We start from the raw sequence: 19,547 nt of genomic DNA on the forward strand, positions 1-19,547 counted from the left end.
GGGATCAAATTTATGTATAGATGTCCAAGATTACACTTCGGTTTTTTAAATGTTTTCATGATAGTTGAGTGTCCTGAAGTTGTCCTCTGTTCTTATCAGTTCTTGGCAAAAAATGACTCATGAGTTGTAAAACAGGCCAGACCATGGCAGGCTCATCCTCAGCTATTAGTCATTTTAAACTCTGTTACTGACTCAGCCTGTTCTTTAATATTTCTTGGAGAAATCTCAGCAACATAATCCCTTCAGTGGTTCAGACCAAGAATGTACAGAGATTGTGAAGCTCTCAAGACAAACGTGTATGATTGATATGCTAGATGTTTTCCCAACAGATTTTAAACAGAAGGCTCCTATCAACATTAAGCAAAAAATCTGTTCTCTGAGCAGGACTTTTTTTTTCCCCTAACCCATCACTGAAAAATTAACACCATTAACATTTTAACTAGGATAAATGAAATGACACAGCTATCAGCACTGCCATATGGAAGGAGTAAAGGTCTGTTTGCTTTTCAAGAGGCTTGCCATTTAAAACTGGAGCCTAAGGCCCTGGAAATCAGCCGGCACATTTCCATAGCAGTGGTTACACCACATTGCTCTCTGTAATTCAACAGAATATGGTTTTGGCTATAAAATTACAGCAACTCTGATTTCTCATGATCATGGAATTTATCCCTTTTGGTTTCTTTTGGACATGAAGCATATGTCCGCAGAAGGAGCATCCATGTGACCCAAAAGGTACATGCCTAATTGCGGTACAAAATACTGCCAGAATACCATACACATGGTACAGAGTTTTTGTCTGGAAAAAGGTTGATTGGAAAGACCTATACAAATCTTTTGTTTCTAAACTGCTGTGCTGCATGCACTATCAAAACTTCTAATGCTGGAAGCAAGAACTAGTTTTACGTGTTTCCTTTGTTACACAGGCTACGTTTGTCAAAACATCGCTTACCTCCCATGTTCTCTGCAGCTCCAGGCTATTTTTTTCCTTTTTTTTTTCTTTTTAAATGAATCAAGGAAATGTGGAAAACTCTCTTTAGGAGAGGGAAGCTTATTATTAATATTTGGTTGAAATACCACATTATTAACTTTGGTCCACTACCCTGAATTCAGTGCCTTGGTTTACCTTATAAAAGTTCTAGTTGTGCAACCATTTGAATGAACAGAGCTTTATAAGGTGAGTGCTTCCTCACAGTTGGCACTTGTGACTTAAATACGTGTCACTGGTGCTAGGAAGTCTTGAAATAGCTGAGCCACGGAGTTACGTGGGAATCATAAAATTGCAGAGTGTATTTCAGCAAAATCAGGCAACAGGGCAAGAATTTAGTCATAATTGGTATCTCAGTACTTACATTACAGTGAAAAATTTCCTGAGCCTTCCAATTACCAAAATTTTCATGTACTTTTTTTTTTTTTTACTGTGGGGGAAGAAGCATTTTGCACTTGCCAGCTCTGCTGTGTAAGTAAGAGAAGGTACAAGGAGCTCTTCCCATCCTTGCACATACCTGCAGTCCCTGGAGTGCAAGACTTCTAAGATGGTAGTGAGGATAATGGGCCACAATAGAGGTGGTGTAATGTTTGAGAAACGTTTGTGAATGCTACCATGCTTCTCCCTGGCAGATTCTGGCCTCCTGACCCCCCTAAATATCCTCCTAGGGCAGCAAAGGGATGCGCTTCCCTGGCTTGGAAGGGGAAGGGCCATACAAAATACAGATAACCTTCTGCCAGTTCTTATGGTCTCTGATCTTAATATCCCAATGTGTGAGGGGAAGGTGAGTTTGTCTTTATGTAATGCATCAAATTTCAGCTGAACAGTAACATTGAACACAAGATCTCATCATTTATTGAGAGATTGTGCATCTAGGACCACTCATAAAGTACTAAGCTAAAAGCTAAGACTCTTCCTTCTGTTTCTGTGTATCAAAAGTTTATAATGTGCTGTAGTGAAAAAGTCATAAAGTTTCGAGTCCTGTTGCCAGCAGTCCATGGAATATTTGCAGTTGTCTTTGATAGGAGCAAACCCAGACTCTGATGCAATTGTAGTACCATATTTTAATATTTGTTTTTGAGGGAACAGTGGATAGGTTAGCTCAGACCCTTTTTATATTTTTTATTTATTTATAAATACTTGATTACTGACCCTTCCATGGATACTCTTGCTTCCAAGTGAAGGAGTGACTCAGTGCATAACAACTACCTGTGGGTTTATTGTTGCCTTATAGATACCCAGCCCCAGCAGAGCCCTTGTGTTTCATTGTTTCACACTACTTACAAAACATTTCAGTACCCCCAACTTCTGGCCAACAGTAGTTTTTCCATACTGTGCTGTATCAGCCTCCTTGAGCTGTGCTGCACAAATTGGACTTGTTGCTCAAGATCTGTTAAGTTTTGGATTCAATATTTGTTCTAAGGGTGAACATCATCTCTTTTGGTGTGTGGCAAGATACACATGGACCCTTGAGAGAGATTGAATAACTTGTACATATGTGTTCTTGTCTATGGGGAAAACTGGTTATAAAGGATTTGAAAAATTCCAAACGCGCTCAGTCTCCAAGTTTGCAATAGTAGGTATAGCCTCTTTAAAAGGTAAGAGAGAAGTTCAAGGTCAAAATTTCAATGTATTTATTTAAATTAAAGACTGCGATGATGAAGTCAACCAGAAAGATTATAAGAATTAATAGCCTCAAAGCTTTCTCATTTTAATAGCTATATTTTCCCTTCCTCAAAGAGGACACCAGTCTAATCATTAGCCTAACTAGTTATAGCAACTTGAATCTAATTAATTTCTGTGCAGGTGTTGGTAATCTCACATTGTTGAAGCATTATGAATTTTAAAAATATCCTTGCTACTCATTTTTTCTACACAGTATGTTGGTGTTGCAAATCATACACCTTTGTTGGTTTAACTTCCAAGTACATCCTGATAGTCTTTATTCCGAGATTTTTCTATGCTTCATCTTTTGTTGTTCTATTTTTTTTTCTCTTAAATGCAGATACGTTTTGAAAGTAGTTCTCATTTTAGCTTCTCATTTTTAGGCATTTGCCTAATTCAGCAACACAAAGACCAGAGGACTTGGATATCCTAGTATTAATATCAAGGCAGTGTCATCCTAAATAGTATCAGCAAAGATTTTGTGGTCTTTGTTTCTTATTCCCTATGGAAGGAGCTATAAGTGTCATAAGTACCTTTTAAAAATAAATGTGTCTTCATTATATTTTAATTACATATACACCAGTTATTGTTTTTCTCCTAGAGGGAGTTTGACATTGTTTTATATCATTGGTTAAAGATTTTAGTGTCTGCATGTAAGATTTTTATAAAACTTGTAAAGAAATTTTTGCCATCTCTAGAGTTGAAGAATATTATTTTAATGCCATGAAGCAAGTACTGCCTCAGTACTTGGCTCCATCTTGTCTTCTTTTGCAGTCACGTGCAAATCATTATATTCTCATGGGACATTTATCCTCCTTTAATTGACACAAAAGAGGAAGCTGATCAAAAACTGCCCATTGAAGAAAGATCCCTGCTTCTTTTATTCTTGCTTTGTACATGTCAAGACGAAGGGGACTAGATTCTCTCCCTTAGATCAATGTAATTTAGGTATAACAGCACTGGAGCAGTAGGGAAAACTGGGGGTAAAAAGGTCAAGTCTCTTTATGGGGGGAATTGCACTCTAAATTTTGGTTACAGGTGTGGTACATAGGTTGCTCTTTCAATCCTCAAGCTGAGGAAGTAGGTCACAGCCAGTCTTGTTACTGTCAATTTGGAAGTTTACTGAGAAGTTCCTTTCCAATCATTTGAGAACGGTAAACGAAAATCAAGGGGTTTGAATGGCAATTACTATATGAGACTCTCCTCGGGTTTTCAGAGCAGTAGCTCAAAAGACAGGGTGGAATCTTGTTTTACTGCCATGAATATTCAATGAATTCCAGCCCTTTGTCTGAATGCCCGGGTCCTGAGCAGTTCCATGGCAGCGGTGTCAGATCTCTGTGGTCCCATAGCTTGGCTGCTTGGTTAGGTTTTGAGTGTTCTGTTGAAGCAGCCAAACTCTGTTGAATTTGAAGTCCTCCTGATTTCTCATTTCTTATGTATTTTTTCCCAGGTACTGTGAACCTGAACTAACATGGAAACACTGTGCCACCTTTTCCAAATCCTTCAAGGGAAGGCCCTGTGCCTCTCCCCTGACAGGTAAATTTGGGGGTTTGTAGCAAAACAAATGTTCACATGGCTTTTTTGTTTTGTTTTTGTCTTTTCCTTGTGGTACAGGGCTAAGCATACCTACCATAAAACTTTGCTGGAACAAGTTCAGGAGTTGGAGACGAAGACAAGAGAGCTGGGAAAAGCCATGCTTCGTGATAGTAATGGAAAGAGGTGGGGCAAGTCTATGCTAAATGTTTAAAGCAACATTTTGTCCTTCCTGTCCTCTCCCCTCCCTATTTCTCGTTCACCATTCAAATCTGATTCTAGACAGGGTAAGAAGACTTCTCTCCTGTATTATTCATTTATTGTCATTCCCTTTCATATGTCTGTTCCCCCCCACTGAAACCAGCCCTTCCATTTTCATTTCTTCTGCATTATTGCTGTAAGGCTGTATTAGAAACTGCTGCTCAGTCACCCTGCCTGGTAACATGTAGTGCTATTACCTGGCTACTGGGCCAGACTGGTTTTGAAAGCACTTTGTTATATGTCATCCAAAAAAAATTAAGAAATTGTCTGATAACCATGTGAGGGGAGGGAACTATCAGCAGCTCAGGATATAAAGATTGTAGCTAAAAGAACTGTCTAATCTAATGTGCCCTACTACTTCATCCAGTTTCACCTTAATTTTCTTTTCATGCTCTTGCTTTTTCTACCACAGCTTACAGGTCTCTTACTTTCAGGATTCTTAGTTTCTTGTTTTGCCTCTCCCTTATAACCGCACCATATGGACTTGAATATATTGCTATTATTGAATCTTTCATTGTATGGGGAGAGTATGTGTTGTGTGGGAACTTTGGTCTTTTCTGAAAGAAGCTAAAGAAAATCATGGTCAGGCTTTTACATCCAACAGTTTCATTTACCATCTCAGATTGGAGTTCTGCATCAGCTGGTCGGAAAAGCTCTCCAAGTTCAAAAAGGTTTTAGAACTAACTCTTCTGTTCCTTACACAATATGGCACCACATGACTTGCTAAGAAACTACATGATCATTAAACTGGATTTTAGCAAACCTTATAAACTAGCAAACTGAGTGGAATGGGGCTTTTAAAAGATTTTGTTCTTCTGGGGCAGGGTCATCCTTTGAGCCTTTGATGTCTGTTCTGAGATAAACTAATTGCCATATTGTAGCTGCTGCTAAGACAAGCAGATAGTAGATTTTTTTTCAACTGAACTTGTGAGTTAATAAGGACTGTTTTTAGAGAAAATTATCAGGGAGTGAGTTTACTGAGATTATGATAAACTGAAAAGCTTAAAAAATGCTTGTGTGAACTTTAGTGTGTTTATAAGATGTCCTTAATGACCAGAGTTCGCTTCTCAGAGGCCAAGACAAAGTAAACACAGTGTTATTGATTAAGATCACTTCAAAACACTTGGTATCTTCAGTTTTTATTTAGAGTAATTTTTTTGCTGTGACTTTTAGATCCCACAGAACACAGTTCATAAGTTGTGCTCACTAGCAGAAGTCAAAAACTGCATATCAAATGATTTAAAAAGAGAAAGCAAACTTTGCAGCACTGGTCAACAAAGGCAACCTTTTACGCCACAATTAAAACCAACAAAGATGCTTTAAATCAGGCATTTAATTAAATAATGGGCCTTGTTTTTAGAGTGCTCAGCAGTCACTTTGAAATCAGTTGGGCCAAAGCACTTGGTTACCATGATCAGGTCAGCCTCCCAAGCAAGAAAAGTATAACTTGGTGTTGGGAGGTGCTGACTGATAGTGAGATTAGATGCCAGCCAGGTAAGTGGAAACAAGACCAGCAGAAACTTGGCTTTTCCCAGGCACAGGGCTCTGGTAGTATGAGCCCCTTGGGTGTTGCTATGGTTCCTATCCATACATAGTATGTGAGGTTGCATGGGTGTTGGTTTGTAGCATTTGTGTTTTTCCTGCCAGTATTTAATGCCAGTTACTGACAGCTGAAGAGGAGAGTGAGTCAGCTTTCTGCCTGATAGATCCCTGGGTTGCAAGGCGGGTTGACATGCTGTTAACAGCGAGAGACACTTAGCATTTGATCTGTTTATATGTGCGTGTCTGTGTCTCCAAGAACTTGATGGGTTTCTTCTCTGTTTACACACTGTCCTGACTTTCTGTAAATTTAATGGCCATGTTGTAATTCATTCATACGCTGCATGTTTTCATAGCCTTTTACTTTATTGCGTTCTCACTGCAAACTCTTTCATCTGCATTCCTCCTCCATATAGCTTCACTTCATTCTCGAAACGCTTGCATGGAGATGATGTAAGGAATTCCTTCTGGCTCTCCTTCCCATTTTCCCTCCCCCCTTCTTTCCATGCATTTGTTTGTTCTCATTCCTAATTGCTCCCAGATTTTCTGGGTGGTCCATCTGTGAACTAGATAATGGTAGAGTGCCTCTGCTTGCTAGGAGCTGGTGTGCTGTGCTTGTGTTGTGGCCTCCTGAGTGCTCTCCGGAGTTGTTCTGTCTTTTATCTCTTTTGTTTGTCTCCTGGCTCTTTCACACCTGCTAGAAATCCTGTGCTTGTCCAAAGGGAAGGGTGAGGGTGGGAAAGAAACAGTGGGAACTTTCTGCAGTTACAATCTCTGGTTCATGTTCTTTATTTTTTAAAAAATTTCTTGAAGCTGGTGGAAATGTGTTCTAAGGCACATGCTTTGCTCTACCTTCCTGCCCATAGCCCCGTTGCGCTTAGGATATTTCTGGCAATGTGACATTATGCAGGAAGGGAAAGTAATGGGAGTCTTCTTATTTCTAATGGAAAGTGTAGAGCTGCGTAAAAACTCCACGGGTCTGTCTGTCACCTCGGCTCTTGGTTGGAAGCGTTCCTGAAAACATACCCATTAGTTGTTGGTTTGTTCAGTCGGCTGTGGAAGATAAGCTGGCTGTCATCGGGGTCTATTTTCCTGGCCCATATAGAGGACACTATTTTTGTTCAGTGTTTTTCACAAACAAACAACAAAAAAATCACACCCAATTACAGATAAGAGAAGGATTTAGGGAGCTAATTGCTTTTATCATTTCCTAGACTTTAGACAAAAAATGAGGTGCAAGATTTGAATGTTCAGGACTAATCTGCTAAACAAAAAGCAATTTGCAAAGCCCAAAAAGCATCTAGACTTGCACAAGAGGATGCCATTAGTTTGCTGTGGCTCAGCTGAATTGCTATAAAATGTGAGCAGATAACACCTGGGTCGTCTCTGCACTTGGGGAAGGAGTGCTGGGAGAGCTGCGTGTGCCACTTGATACCTAAATATGCATATTGTGTCTTCGAGGGTCTTCACCCTGCCAACTGTTCTTGCTAGACACATTTTTCTGGGCTAATAAAAAATGTCTTCACTAGTGCTTGCTACATGCTTTTGAATCTTAACCCCTTTGAACAGTTTCTAAAATTGAACTTGCTTGTATTGATCTAAAAAAGCAGGTGCAAATTTTTGCCGTACCAATGGCAGGGAGCAAACAGCAAGGGAAATGGTAGGTGAGGGACTGTCCAGTCTGTACAGGGCAGAGTGTCAGCACTCTGAGCACTACAGCTGGGTCCCAAAACCCTTGGAAATAGCATTACAGTGGTGGCTTGGAGATTATATCAAGTGTATAGTTTTGAGCTGTAAAGGGTCATGTTCTGATTCCTTTGTATATCTCATCTGGATAGCTAAAAAATAATTTTCATGGAAGCTGGGATGATCAGTCAGATGATTCCAGGAGCAGGGGACTCATCAGGGAATCTGGAAAACTGGCAACTCAAGAAACAGCTTGAGAAGCAGCAGAGAGATTGTGCAGTAAGGAGCTGGTGGTGGATCCCTTGCCACGCTTGCCTGCGTATGGAAGATGAGTACCCACACTTGCCCTCCCCAGCCTGGGCACCTGGCAGCGCTGGGCTGGACTTCAGCCCAGCTGTGACATGAGCAAGCCTTGGTGTGGGAAGGCAGAGGGGCTCCCTGGCACGCTCATGTAACAAAAGGCAGGCTTTAACACTAAATTTTCATGAATTTGGAGAGGTGAGAGGGGCAGCTTGTGTGCCAAAGCAAACATGGACATGAGAAGACACCTGCCCAGCAGATTTAATCATATTAACATGTGAGATTTGCACAAAGAAAAACAAGTTTTCTACAGGTTTGTGTTCAAAAGTGGCATTGAGTTCAGCTGCAGAGATTCTTGTGTCTTTAAATAAGTTTACAACTTAAATCTTGGCTCATAAAGGGCCAAACCTTCAAGTCCTCATTCACTTTTCACTCCATCTAACCTCTCATTGAAGTCAGCAGGAGTTCAGGTGGAGTAAAGCCTGATTAGGCACCAAAGCAAACTTTACTTTGGAAACTCTTGTCACTTTATTGCTCCACTGGCCAGCTAATGGAGAGTGAGCAAAGCTGTGCAGCACCCTCTTTGCGGCAGTCGATTTCCTGTTTCAGAGGGTTTCTCTGTCTTAGAATTGCCAGAGAGCTCCCTTTGAAAGTAGCTTTTTGGTTGTTTTTTCTGTCCTGTTATTAATTGCTTGGTGGCCAGGATTAGAAGATTATTTTATACTGAAGAAGAACGTGGCTGGCTTTCATGATCTACTTTACAAGGAGCTGAAGGGCCTGTATGGGGTGTTTCAGAAAAGTGCTCACATCACTGAAGTATTGGGAAGAATTTCTTCAAATGGTTCAGAATTCTGGGAGGCAGTGTCTTGTCTTTAACAAAGATGAAAGGAAGCGACTACAGACCTAGCGAGGTATAGCCGTGAGCAGTAAGGAAGCGCTGCAGTGTGCATTTGTGCAGCGTTTTTCAGTATGCCTCTTTCCTCTTGCTGCTCTCAGACACCCACTGGGGATGGCTATGGCGCCTCTTTTACCTCCATTACATGAAAGTTTTTTTGGTACACCTAAAACAGGAGCTCCCCACAGTCTCTCCACTGTCTGCCTTCAACAAGGAGGCATGCTGGTGTAGGTTCTCTTTCATTTACGTGCTTCTCACCAAATCTAACACTGTTGCTTTAGTAAAATGCGCATGACCAGCTCTCGCCCTGAGAGCGAGTTGTCTTATTTATCTTAGCCTGGGTTTTATTTAGTGTGTGAGGGTAGATGCTTATTTCAGTAGCTGCGTGACCTAGTGGGTAATTGGTGAACTGACACAGGTACCCGTGGAGATTTTCCCACTTGTGGTAGTTTAGCCTAGGCCTTCCTTGGTGGCCAGTTTGTAACCAAGGAAGTGCCCAGATTTACCCGGTATTCCCTACGATTTTTACGTAAGCTGGGGTATAAGAAGAAGGGAGGAAAGGCCTTTGTTCTCTTTCCTTCCGGCGGCTTTGGAGGTGCAGGTTCCCTGCTGTTGAGTCTGCCGGGTTGGGGAGCAAGGCCTGGTAAGGCCTTGTCGACCTTGGGAGGCGGAGGCTGCCAGGAGTCACTCCAGCGTGACTCTCCTTTGTCCCAAGGAGAGTAGTAAGATATTCTTTGCTAATTCTTTTAGTTGATAGACCTTGGGCTACTGATCGGGATATATATCATATATATTATTTTGGTTTTTGTTCTTCCCTTTCCCTTTTCCCTGTGAAATTGTATATATATTTCAACTGTACATAACTGTAATATAAGTGTAAATCTATTTCTATATATTGCTTTGCCTCTCTCTCGTTTTCGGTTCTTTTGGTTTTTTTTTCCCTCTTCTCCCTTGGTTTGGGGGGGGGGGGACGGACTTCTTGTGGTAAGGTTTGGAGACTTGGCAGGGAGCCAGCTCCAAACCATATCACCACTCCACAGGTCCCTGGGGAGGAGCAAGAGGGGAACATGGGGAACCTGTCTCAGGCTTGTGGCCGTGCACAGAACTGAGAGGAGCAGAGGCCTCAACCTTGTGCCAGCAGAAGCAGAAATGGCAAAAGAGACTTAACTTTTAACAAACACATGAATGAGGTGAGGACCTGGTCTCATGGTTCCTGAGGAAACTGCAAGCTTTTTCGTTAAGATCAACAGGACTGAGGCTTGGGCTCATTATATTTCAAAGCACTTTGTCTCTTTATTGATGCATTTCAAGTTACATCTGCTTGAAATGGGAGACCATGCCAGTAAGGCCCCTTCACATCAGCAGGTACAATGAATCTTACTTGAATCAAATTTAGTCTGGTGCTTTCAACTGGTTAAATGGCATTGGATGTTTGGAGCCGAATTCTTGTTTCACGAACGTGTTGACTTCAGTGTATTTGCTCAGGATACGCATGACTGTGATCTGAATCCAGCCCATCCAGTGCAGCTAAGCGTGAGGTTCAAGAGGGAGAGGTGTATTTTGGGTTTTGAGGTTTCAGCATCCTTTTTATCAATTTTTCCAGATGTTCTTCACACCATTTCTGGGAAGCAAAGGTGAGATTTCTCCACCAGCATACACAAGAAAGTGACTGGCATATTTATGATTTTTCCTTGCAGCTTTTCTAGTAAAAAGATATTAGACTCCTTTTACTAGCAAAAAGCACATAAAATGATATCAGTGGGGTTTCTTAAAATTCTTTGATTCCATATGGTAAACATTCATGTATGGTAGGTGGAAAATGCATAGTTTTGTTTTATTTTACACTTGACCCTTTCTCTCTCCCTCCTGTCCCATATCAGTAAGGCATCATCACATTATTTCCTTGTTTTAACATGTACAATTAATTTCTGGCATTTCTAACCCATGTGTTGAGGCACTTGAAATCACTAGGTTTGATTCCACTGTGGGGAGGCTGTGGGGCAGAGCTGGGAAGGGGCAGAGGACAGAGGAGGTTTCACAACCTGGCCAGAGGGTTAAAGGGAGGAGTTACCATGTTCCCACTGATACTGGGGACCCAAGTGCCTGGTTGCTAGTGCAAACCAGTTGGAGCTGACATACCTCTTCTCTGGTGCAATTAATTATTTCACATCGTCATTGTACCTATCACGTAACCTTGAGGGAGATCCATTGCACAAATAGGGTGACCTGGAGAAGGATTTAGAGCTGTGATCAAATCTGCTGCCAAAGTCAAAGTTGATGGAGGTACAGTATCAGCACAAAGGCCAAAATGAAGCTGTAAATTGAAAAGAAAGATTAGAAAAAAGAGAACATAACAAGATGAGAGTTAAAACTGATTAAGGGGCCAATCCCTCTGATGCCTAATCCTAAATTACTGGCTTGGGCACTGGGGATCTCTGCAGGGAGAGAAGGAATCTTCTCCTCCAGGCTGCACAGCAGAACTGCTCCGTAACAACTGTTCCAACCTAATGGCTTCAGCGGTCTGCCTGGACCCTGGCTCCTCTCCTGGTTAACATGGTCTGGAAAGAGAGGCAGGTCAGTCAGCATTCACCCTTCTGATTTGCGGTAAAGAATAAAGTGCTAAGTTATGCATAGCAAGAACAAGAAAACACAAGTTGTATTAGGTATTAAATATTTAGTGCACAATTACAAAATACTTAAAAGCTTACAGAAAGGCAATTTGGGGTTTTTTTCAGATCAGCCAAATGTCACAGGCTGTGCTCTAAATTGTATCATGACGCTTTCAAAGTTCACCATTTTTTGTTGTTGCCCTGAGCTGTCCTTAAGCTTTATTCTTAAGCTTTTATTTTATCTCTAAAGAAAAGGAAGAAAAAAGCTGATAAGAGGAGTTCAGAGTTTTTGAAGACAGAAGTAACTTTAACTTAAATAAGAGTATGTAAGTGGACTTACATGGAAAATCCAGAAAACTTGGATTTAAAAAAAAAAAACAACAGCAACAAAAAACAAATCACACGCAAAGACCCCAAACCAAAAAACATCTATACATAGAGACCAAGCACGGAAAACTTCAACCTCCAAGGTGACTACTTCTGAAAAAATGAATGAGTAGGAAAAGAATGTTATAATTAGAACTGTATTACCACCTTATCTGTAAGGGATATGACCAAGCACCCAGTAGAGTAAGTGCAAAGTGAAGCACTTAGGGACAAGAAGTCAGCAGCACTGATACCAAAAGGAGGATAGCTGAAAAGCAGCAAGCCACACTTTGCCTTTTCTGCTTCTGAAATGTTTAAATTGAGTTAATTCCCACATTTTGGAAAGGCTGAAGGCAAAACTGGGAAGCGTTAAGGTGGTTGGCTTTGGGACAGCTAACAAGGGTGTTTGCCCCCCCTGTTCCAAGGAAATGTATAAAACACATGCATAGTGTTTGCAGTGCTTAGAAATGGAAGGTATTTTAAGGAGACAGAGATCTCAATTATTTTCTTAGGGTTGTTGCATTTCAGAGAGGAATGTGATGTTTAGTGTCCGATTTTTTAGATGGTATTTTTAAAATGTCTTGGTCTTATTGTGGGTTCACCCTGACTGGACGCCAGGTTCCCTTCAAAGCTGCTCTGTTACTCACCCTCCGTCTTTGAGCTAAGTGACATTGACTCTGTAGGACATGGGGGAAGCTTCTGGCAGCTTCTCACAGAAGCCACTTCTGCAGACCCCCACTGCCAAAACCTTGCTACGCAAACCCAGTATATACCCTTCTGTTCTAAGTAGTGGTCTTTGAAAGAAGTTTAGGAGTAAGTCTCAAAAATGAAGGGTAGAATGGACTGTCCAACTGATTTTAGGAGTCAAAAAAGGAATCTAGCTTTTCTGCCTTAGGACATCGTTAATGACAAAAGAAAATGTAAATCATCCTTGCTTTTCACCAAAAGGAAAAGCTTTGTCCTACTTTTATCCATTCCTCTTAAAGAACCAAGTTGAAGAAGATTTTGTGGGCTTAGAGTGGAGAATTTGGCTCTAGAACTCTGTATACGATCTGGGTGCTGCAAATGGGGGCTGGCTGAAGCTCACAACATGCCTTGGCCTCTGCTGTTGCAGGATGGTTCTGCCATGGGTACAAGGTGATGTGGCAACATGGGTAGACCTGTGTGCACCTGCCGTGGGGCCTGCTGCTGCTGCCCTCTGGCTGCAGGTGCTCCTTCATGCAGACCTCTGGGGTGCAATGGGAAAGCTGCTGTTTGGCTGAAGCAGCATTCTGCCAAGCCAAATCACAAGCTGTAACAACTGTGTTTCTTCAGGACATCCATAGAGCTGTCGCTGAAGGTGTTTGACACTCTTAACCTTTTCACATCTAGGCGGGATAAACAACTTGCAACCACACGTGGGCTGAGCTCAGTACCCCATGTTGCAGACCTGGAGAGCTTGCTTCATGGCTGCTCTCAGTATGTTCCAAGTCATCCTTGCAGGGCCACACGTCCAGATACATTTGATGCTTAACAGGCAAACATTTGACTGGATAATGTCAAATATAGTTCATAAAGAAGGAAGGTTCCCTAAAGAGTTGCCTCCTGTCTGGGGAAGGGGACTTTCTCTTCTGTGGCTGTCACATGTGCTTGGGAAGCCTGCTGGAGGGGAGCTGCTGCACTAACAAGGCCTGAAAGTGTTACACTATGGCAAGGGCTAAGGGCTCAGCTTCCCTGGAAAGCTGGCTGCTGCTGAGCCCTCAGCAAGGACTTGGTACTCCTTAAAACACGGCTGTCTGCTGCAGTAATCACTTCTGACAGGTTACTTCCAACCTCCCAACCTGCAAGTGACACAGGCAACACTTCTGTCTTTATTTCTCTGTGGTTCGTGCTGGTGACCCTTTGGTCTCCTAGCCATGGGCTGGAGTTTTTTTGTTGATGGCTCACTGAATTTTTACAGTAGAATGCAAAAGGAGGACGGTTTGATATGTCTATTTCAGCTGGATCCAGAGTGATTAAGGACCAGTGTGTGTAGACGCTGACTCTGCAAAGAAAATGCTGATTTTTGTTTTACTGTTTATATGCGTCAGACACTTCCTTGTGAAATGCTCCAGAGGTTTCCTTTGATTACACTGCAAATTCATTATCAGTAATGCCTGTTTACCTTTTAAATTAAAATGACTTCCTCCTCTGACCTCAGAGTAAAACATTCCTGCAATCCAATGCTAGATAACAAAAAATAACATCTCCTCTTTGTGGATCAAAAAACCAGCAGACGCCCATAGTTGCCACTTGTGCTGTTCTGTAGGAAGGTGATTCCTCTCTGTGATGTCTCTGAAGCGCAGAGGATGGAGGTGTATTTACTCACTCACCCAGTCAGGCCTTTCTTCCACTGCCCTGAGTTGTTCTGAGTGTTTGAGCACAGAGTTTTGCTGAACCCTCAACATTAGTGTGACTTGCATTTGAGATTATTTTGATGCTTTAATTTTGAATTCCTGGTCTGCAATAATGTTGTTTTTACATTCTTCTTATGCCAAGCCTGTGTTAGTTATTTCTTATCCACTGCATAACTCTCAACAGTTCCTGTATGCACATTCAAGTAATGCACTTGAGACTAAACTAAAAGAAAGCAAGTTAAACTGAGGCCTGCGGCTGTTCTGGGGGAGTACCCTCAGCCAGAAGGGAGTATCTGAAGAAGAAAAATAGGTCTCCTCTGGCCAGTTACAAAGGTGTGGCCACAGACTCTGCCTGGTGTGTGGTACTTGCTCTCTGTCTGCCAGGACCATGATTGATTCTGTAAGCCCTTAAACAATTCACTAAAGGTGAGAGATAAAACTTGTGAATAAATCCTCAGATATGTCTTAGCAACCAGAGAGGGATCTGTGAGTCCTCTTTGCCAGGTAATAGGGGGGGAGAAGCCATAGTGCTTGAACCCCCAGTTCTTCAGAAGACACTTAATGGAGTTTGAGAGCCAAGAGAATGAAGTGAAAATCAACAATCTGCTTATAAAGGATTTGGTGGTTAGGATTGATCAAAGCTGGATAAGTCTGCTTCAGACCTTTCTTCTTACTCTGTGTATGTTATTTTGTTGTGTTTTTCAGTGACTGAAAAATGTCAACAAGAAACAGCAAACTTTTGTGTAAGTTACTGTTGGTATGGAAGCGATGAATTATTATATTTTAATTCTAAAATTTTAAAAGGGAGAGAAGAATATCCTCTTTTCCCCTCAAAATCTAATCCACAGCTAAAGATGGCAAGGATAGAAACTTTCTAATGTTTTACTGTGTGTGGCCACATGGGATATTTTGCAAAAACTTCTCCCCTCCCTCATTCTCTCCCATCCCTGCTGTTGCAGTCGTGGACAATACATTGCAAGATGCTTCTTCCAATAGGAGAAGAATGCAGGCCAGCCAGGGCAACAGTGTGTTTAGCAGAGTATATGGCAGTGGAAGGAAAGAGGCTGAACAGGGGTTTATCTGCTGCTTTTTTTGAAAATGCATGTGGTCAGGAGTATGGCTGTGGAGTTAAGGGCAAAACTTCAGCCTCAGCGTTGAAGGATTTTCTATTTTAAACCAAGCTGTGCAATGATTTACCTGTTGCTGTGTGCTGCAGCAGCTCTTTAGGATAGAAGAAACAGTGATGCTGCACATGCAGGCAGTATAGTGAGGGCTTCATAGTTATTCAGATGACAGGGAAAACAGCTGCAGCTTTCTTGTTCTCTGGGCTTACCCACGGATGCTGAGTATCTTGCACTGAAGAGCCATGCTTCTGCCACAGGTTCTTTGCGTGTTTTTGAGGTGGGGGTAGCAGCTGGGAAGTGTGCTTGTGCGTTTTAGTTGTGTCATCTCTAGCAGCCCTGGTAGGGCTTCACTAGTACATCAGTTCTTCCTTCTACAAAGTGGAAAAGCAGAAACAAAACAAGTCATTTCATATGTGTATATCTGACTGAAGAGGTGCAGTGAGTTAAAACCAACGGCAATAAGTGTATTTGCACATTCGGTGTGCTTCTATTCTCTATCTCCTCTAGTACATTGTAACAAAACACAAACAAAAAGTTCAGATCTTGTAAGAGAAGGAGGGCTCTGATTTTTTTATTTTGTATTTTTTTTAACTGGACTATGTGTATGTTTTCTCAGGGAAGATCCAATTTTAAGAGACACCTGCATCCGCTTTAACCGTCCCTTTTTTGTGATCCCTGCTTTTCCCACCAGCCAATTAGTGGACTCAGGAGGACATTCTGGGTCAAGCTATACCAAATACTACAAATCCTCATTAACGCTAATTAGCACTCAGTAGAGCTAATTGGTGGTGAAGCTCATCTTTTTTTAATTATTTCAGCAAATGAGACAGCAGAACCTTGTGGTCAGCTTTGAATTATTCTGTTTGTTTTGATGCACCTTATTTGAATGTGTAAAGCCAGATGTTTGTTGCCGAGATTTAAGGGCTGTTTTCTTTTGTGAGGGATGAGAAGAAGAGAACACAAAGATTAAATGAAGGTCTCTGTTGACACCTTAGGGCTATTTAGTTAGGAAGATGGAAGAGTCGTTTTATTCATGGAATTGAAAAGATTGTTATGAAATAATGTGTTACCTTTAGTTTACCTTTTGATTTGTCATTCACTTAATGAATTTGTGTGATGAAGCACAGACTTCCAGGCAGGCAGAAGTTGTCTTAACCCTCTCATGAAGCCATTGCAAAAGTATTCCTGGCCCCAGGTATTCTGCATTATTGATAGCAACTGAATCTGGATTTAGCTGACTTGCATACTGACTTTTTTTTAATCCTTTTTTTCATAGTAACCCTCAGAGTTGGGACATTTTAATAGTTATTGTTCTAATCTACTGTTTGTTTAGTTCAAAGCATTTTGTCTGTGTCCTTTGTCCTTCATATAGTTACAAATAGATGGTGCCTCTCCCTTACCCCCTCAGAGGTCACCAACTAAAGCATATCTCATTATTGCTTTCCATAAGAATGTCCAGGTTTGTGATTTCTTCCATTCTGACACAATTTTTGAAGTCCTGAATATGAACACAACTATCCCATATTCAGAGTATGATCTTATGATCTCTATCCTTTTGCCTCAAGGCATCTTAAGATGCCATCCTTAGACCCCATGGGGGTGCTTAGGCACTGACTCTGAGTCACTGGAAAGCAGAATTAAATTGAAAATCATGGCTAAGTCTTGGGATTGTTAACAAGCAGTATTTCTGTGAACAAGGCTTAACTTGTTGCCTGTGAGTCCAGTGTTGTTATTAGTTTTGCATCGCAGTGTGAGGGAGACTGAGAGGTCTTCACTCTGTTACCTGTTGGCAGCAGACAAAAACTTTTTCTGAAAGTAGGGACTCGGTATGAGTGCAAACATTTTAAGAAAGCCACTTCGCTTTCCTTTCAGGGTTTGTATCTGTTAATATCTGTTATTATATTAAATATCTGTTTGTTATCTGTTAATAAATCAAATACTCGTCCGTTTCAGAAGAGCTGTGTTGCATTAACCTCTGTGTATTAAGAGCTTATTTTATAGTACTTGACTGGTCTTGACTTGCAGTCTGTTCAGTCATCCCTTCTACTTAAGCCACAAATGCTCTAATTCTTCATGAGTTTTTCTTTCTCTGCATAGATATAATGCAATATAATTTCCCAAATGGGAAAATCAGATGTGACTTCAGCTTTGAAATTGTTGATTGTAATTAGCAATATCAAAGATAGTGTAGCTTTGGCTTTCTTAAAGCTGCAATGTGTGGTTCCTGTTCAGAAGTCCCTTGACAACACACTTTCCTCCCCACATTTCATGGAGAAGCCTGAGGAGCTAAGCATTATTGGCCCGCACTTCATCTGTTGCTGTGTGGTAGACAGACAGATGAAGAATTTGTTCCTCACACTTTTTGCTGCTATGATTAATTCCATTCTCAGTGTAAGAATTTTGTGGCAAATATTGCTTATTTATCCCTTAAAATAAATATTTTTGATCAATTTAAATTTCCTTCTTTAAATTGCCCTCCAGTTCTCCCACTGAGATGGGAAAGACTCTTCTTGCATATTCTTCACCTGCAGAAGGTGAACAAGTGTTCCACTTCCATCATTCACAGGACAGCAGTTGGTTCAGACAGTGTTTCACTACACCAACAGTCCTCTACAATCAGCAGGAGGTTGTACAATACAGCATCGCTAATTTGCACGTGCACTGGTAATTATTGGCTCTGCAGGCTGCCAACTTTGTGAGCAAGCTGTTAAAGGTTAGAGAAGTCTCGTGTCTTGCTTCATGCCTTCCATTGCATCACCCTTACCTGGTGTAGTACATGCTTTCTTTGTAGTACATGCTTTCTATTATGCTGCCTGCTTGGAGCAGTTAGAAATTTCTTTCTGTGTGTACTTGATTTTTTTTTTACAGACAACCAGTCTTTGGTTTTTTAAGCAGTTGTGTCTTCCAAGATTTTAGAAGCTTTCATGCTGTAACCCTGGTTTTAATGGAAACCTGTGACCCTCTCTTTTTTGAACACATGCAGATCTCATGATCTTCTTAGAGATTGTTTGACGAACTCAGTTGGAATCTTTACTTTTGCTTCCAAATCTTTTGTCAACTTCTGTTTTATATTGAGGGAGTACTACTGACTGCAGGCAGAGAAAGCAACCTGGCATATCTGTTGCAGGTGTGATTCTGTGGTGCCAAGGGAAGGAGCAGGGAAGAGACCAAGTGTCTGAAAACACTTGACAGTTTGTAAACATTTTAAAGGAGGAGTCTGTAGGCTCTACAAGCTTCCAGTTCAGGTGTGTGAGCTCAGAGACCCCAGGAAAAAGAGAAGGATTCCTCCCTTTCTTTTGTGGACATCTCATTATGCACTGAACAGAGGACTGAGCCTAGCTGTTACCTTAATGGACTATTAAGTGGAATATAAGCCTGCATGGCTGGATTACATATTATAGGCATCTCAGAGATTCTTCAGTTACTTTCTTGTTTCAAGTTAGCAAACTGCTTCAATGAAAGGGAGTTGTTCGTTTAAACCTGTTGTAAGCTTGTTGACAGCAGCAGCTGTGCTTGCCGAGATTTCCATTTCATATACCAAATGCATGTGAATTTGTAATCTAATCCAAGAAAGATATCAGCATTGGCATTCAGGTGTGTATCCATGTTTTCAGCATAACTAGTGGAATTACTGCTTGTGAATAAAGATGTGAAAGAAAAAGCAGACTGTGAAAATGGAGATACAGTGTAAATGCGGTGCAAATGGGATAAAGGCACTGCAAGGAGCTGCTCCAGCAAGTAGATTCCTTCTATGCACTAGCTCCATCTCAGTGTTAGGAACAAGGATGAAATGTTAAGAGCAGCCCAATTGCGGAGAACTTTGAACTAAAATAGACTGTAATATCTTTCTGAAAATAATCTGATGTTGAAGTTATTTGAGGCTCCAGTGCAGTGAGATTTGATAACGTTATTTTAAAACCTCATCAAACTTAGTGGGACTTGTATACATAATTAAATGCTTTGAAAGGTCAAGATCTTCGTCATCATTCGTTAATTCTGGACATAAAATTCTTGATTAAATGAATGTTGTATTTTTAATAAAAATCAGAGTGGAGAGCATCTCTAATGATTTGTGTATATGTGTTAAACCTAGTGTAGGCATAATGTATTTTTCACCTCAAGTTTGTATTTTTACTTTTTGTAAATTCAGCAATAATTTTTTCAGGCCTTTGATAGGAACTGTGAAAAACAAAGTTTTGTGTTCTTATT

At 41.1% G+C, this 19,547-nt stretch overlaps 1 protein-coding gene across 6 annotated transcripts in view; it reads left to right on the top strand.

Annotated features, from left to right (window-relative positions):
- ATP8A2 (ATPase phospholipid transporting 8A2) overlaps positions 1–19,547 on the top strand; it is a 329,286-nt gene that overhangs the window by 293,737 nt on the left and 16,002 nt on the right. For all 6 annotated transcript variants that reach the window (XM_027677856.1, XM_027677860.1, XM_027677858.1 and 3 more), the window contains one exon: positions 4,265–4,369. In XM_027677856.1, the coding sequence (XP_027533657.1) occupies positions 4,265–4,369 (105 nt within the window). The remainder of the gene's footprint in view (positions 1–4,264; positions 4,370–19,547) is intronic.

Source organism: Neopelma chrysocephalum, unplaced genomic scaffold (assembly GCF_003984885.1).
Source record: "Neopelma chrysocephalum unplaced genomic scaffold, ASM398488v2 Primary Assembly neopelma1_43, whole genome shotgun sequence".
Taxonomy (NCBI): domain Eukaryota; kingdom Metazoa; phylum Chordata; class Aves; order Passeriformes; family Pipridae; genus Neopelma; species Neopelma chrysocephalum.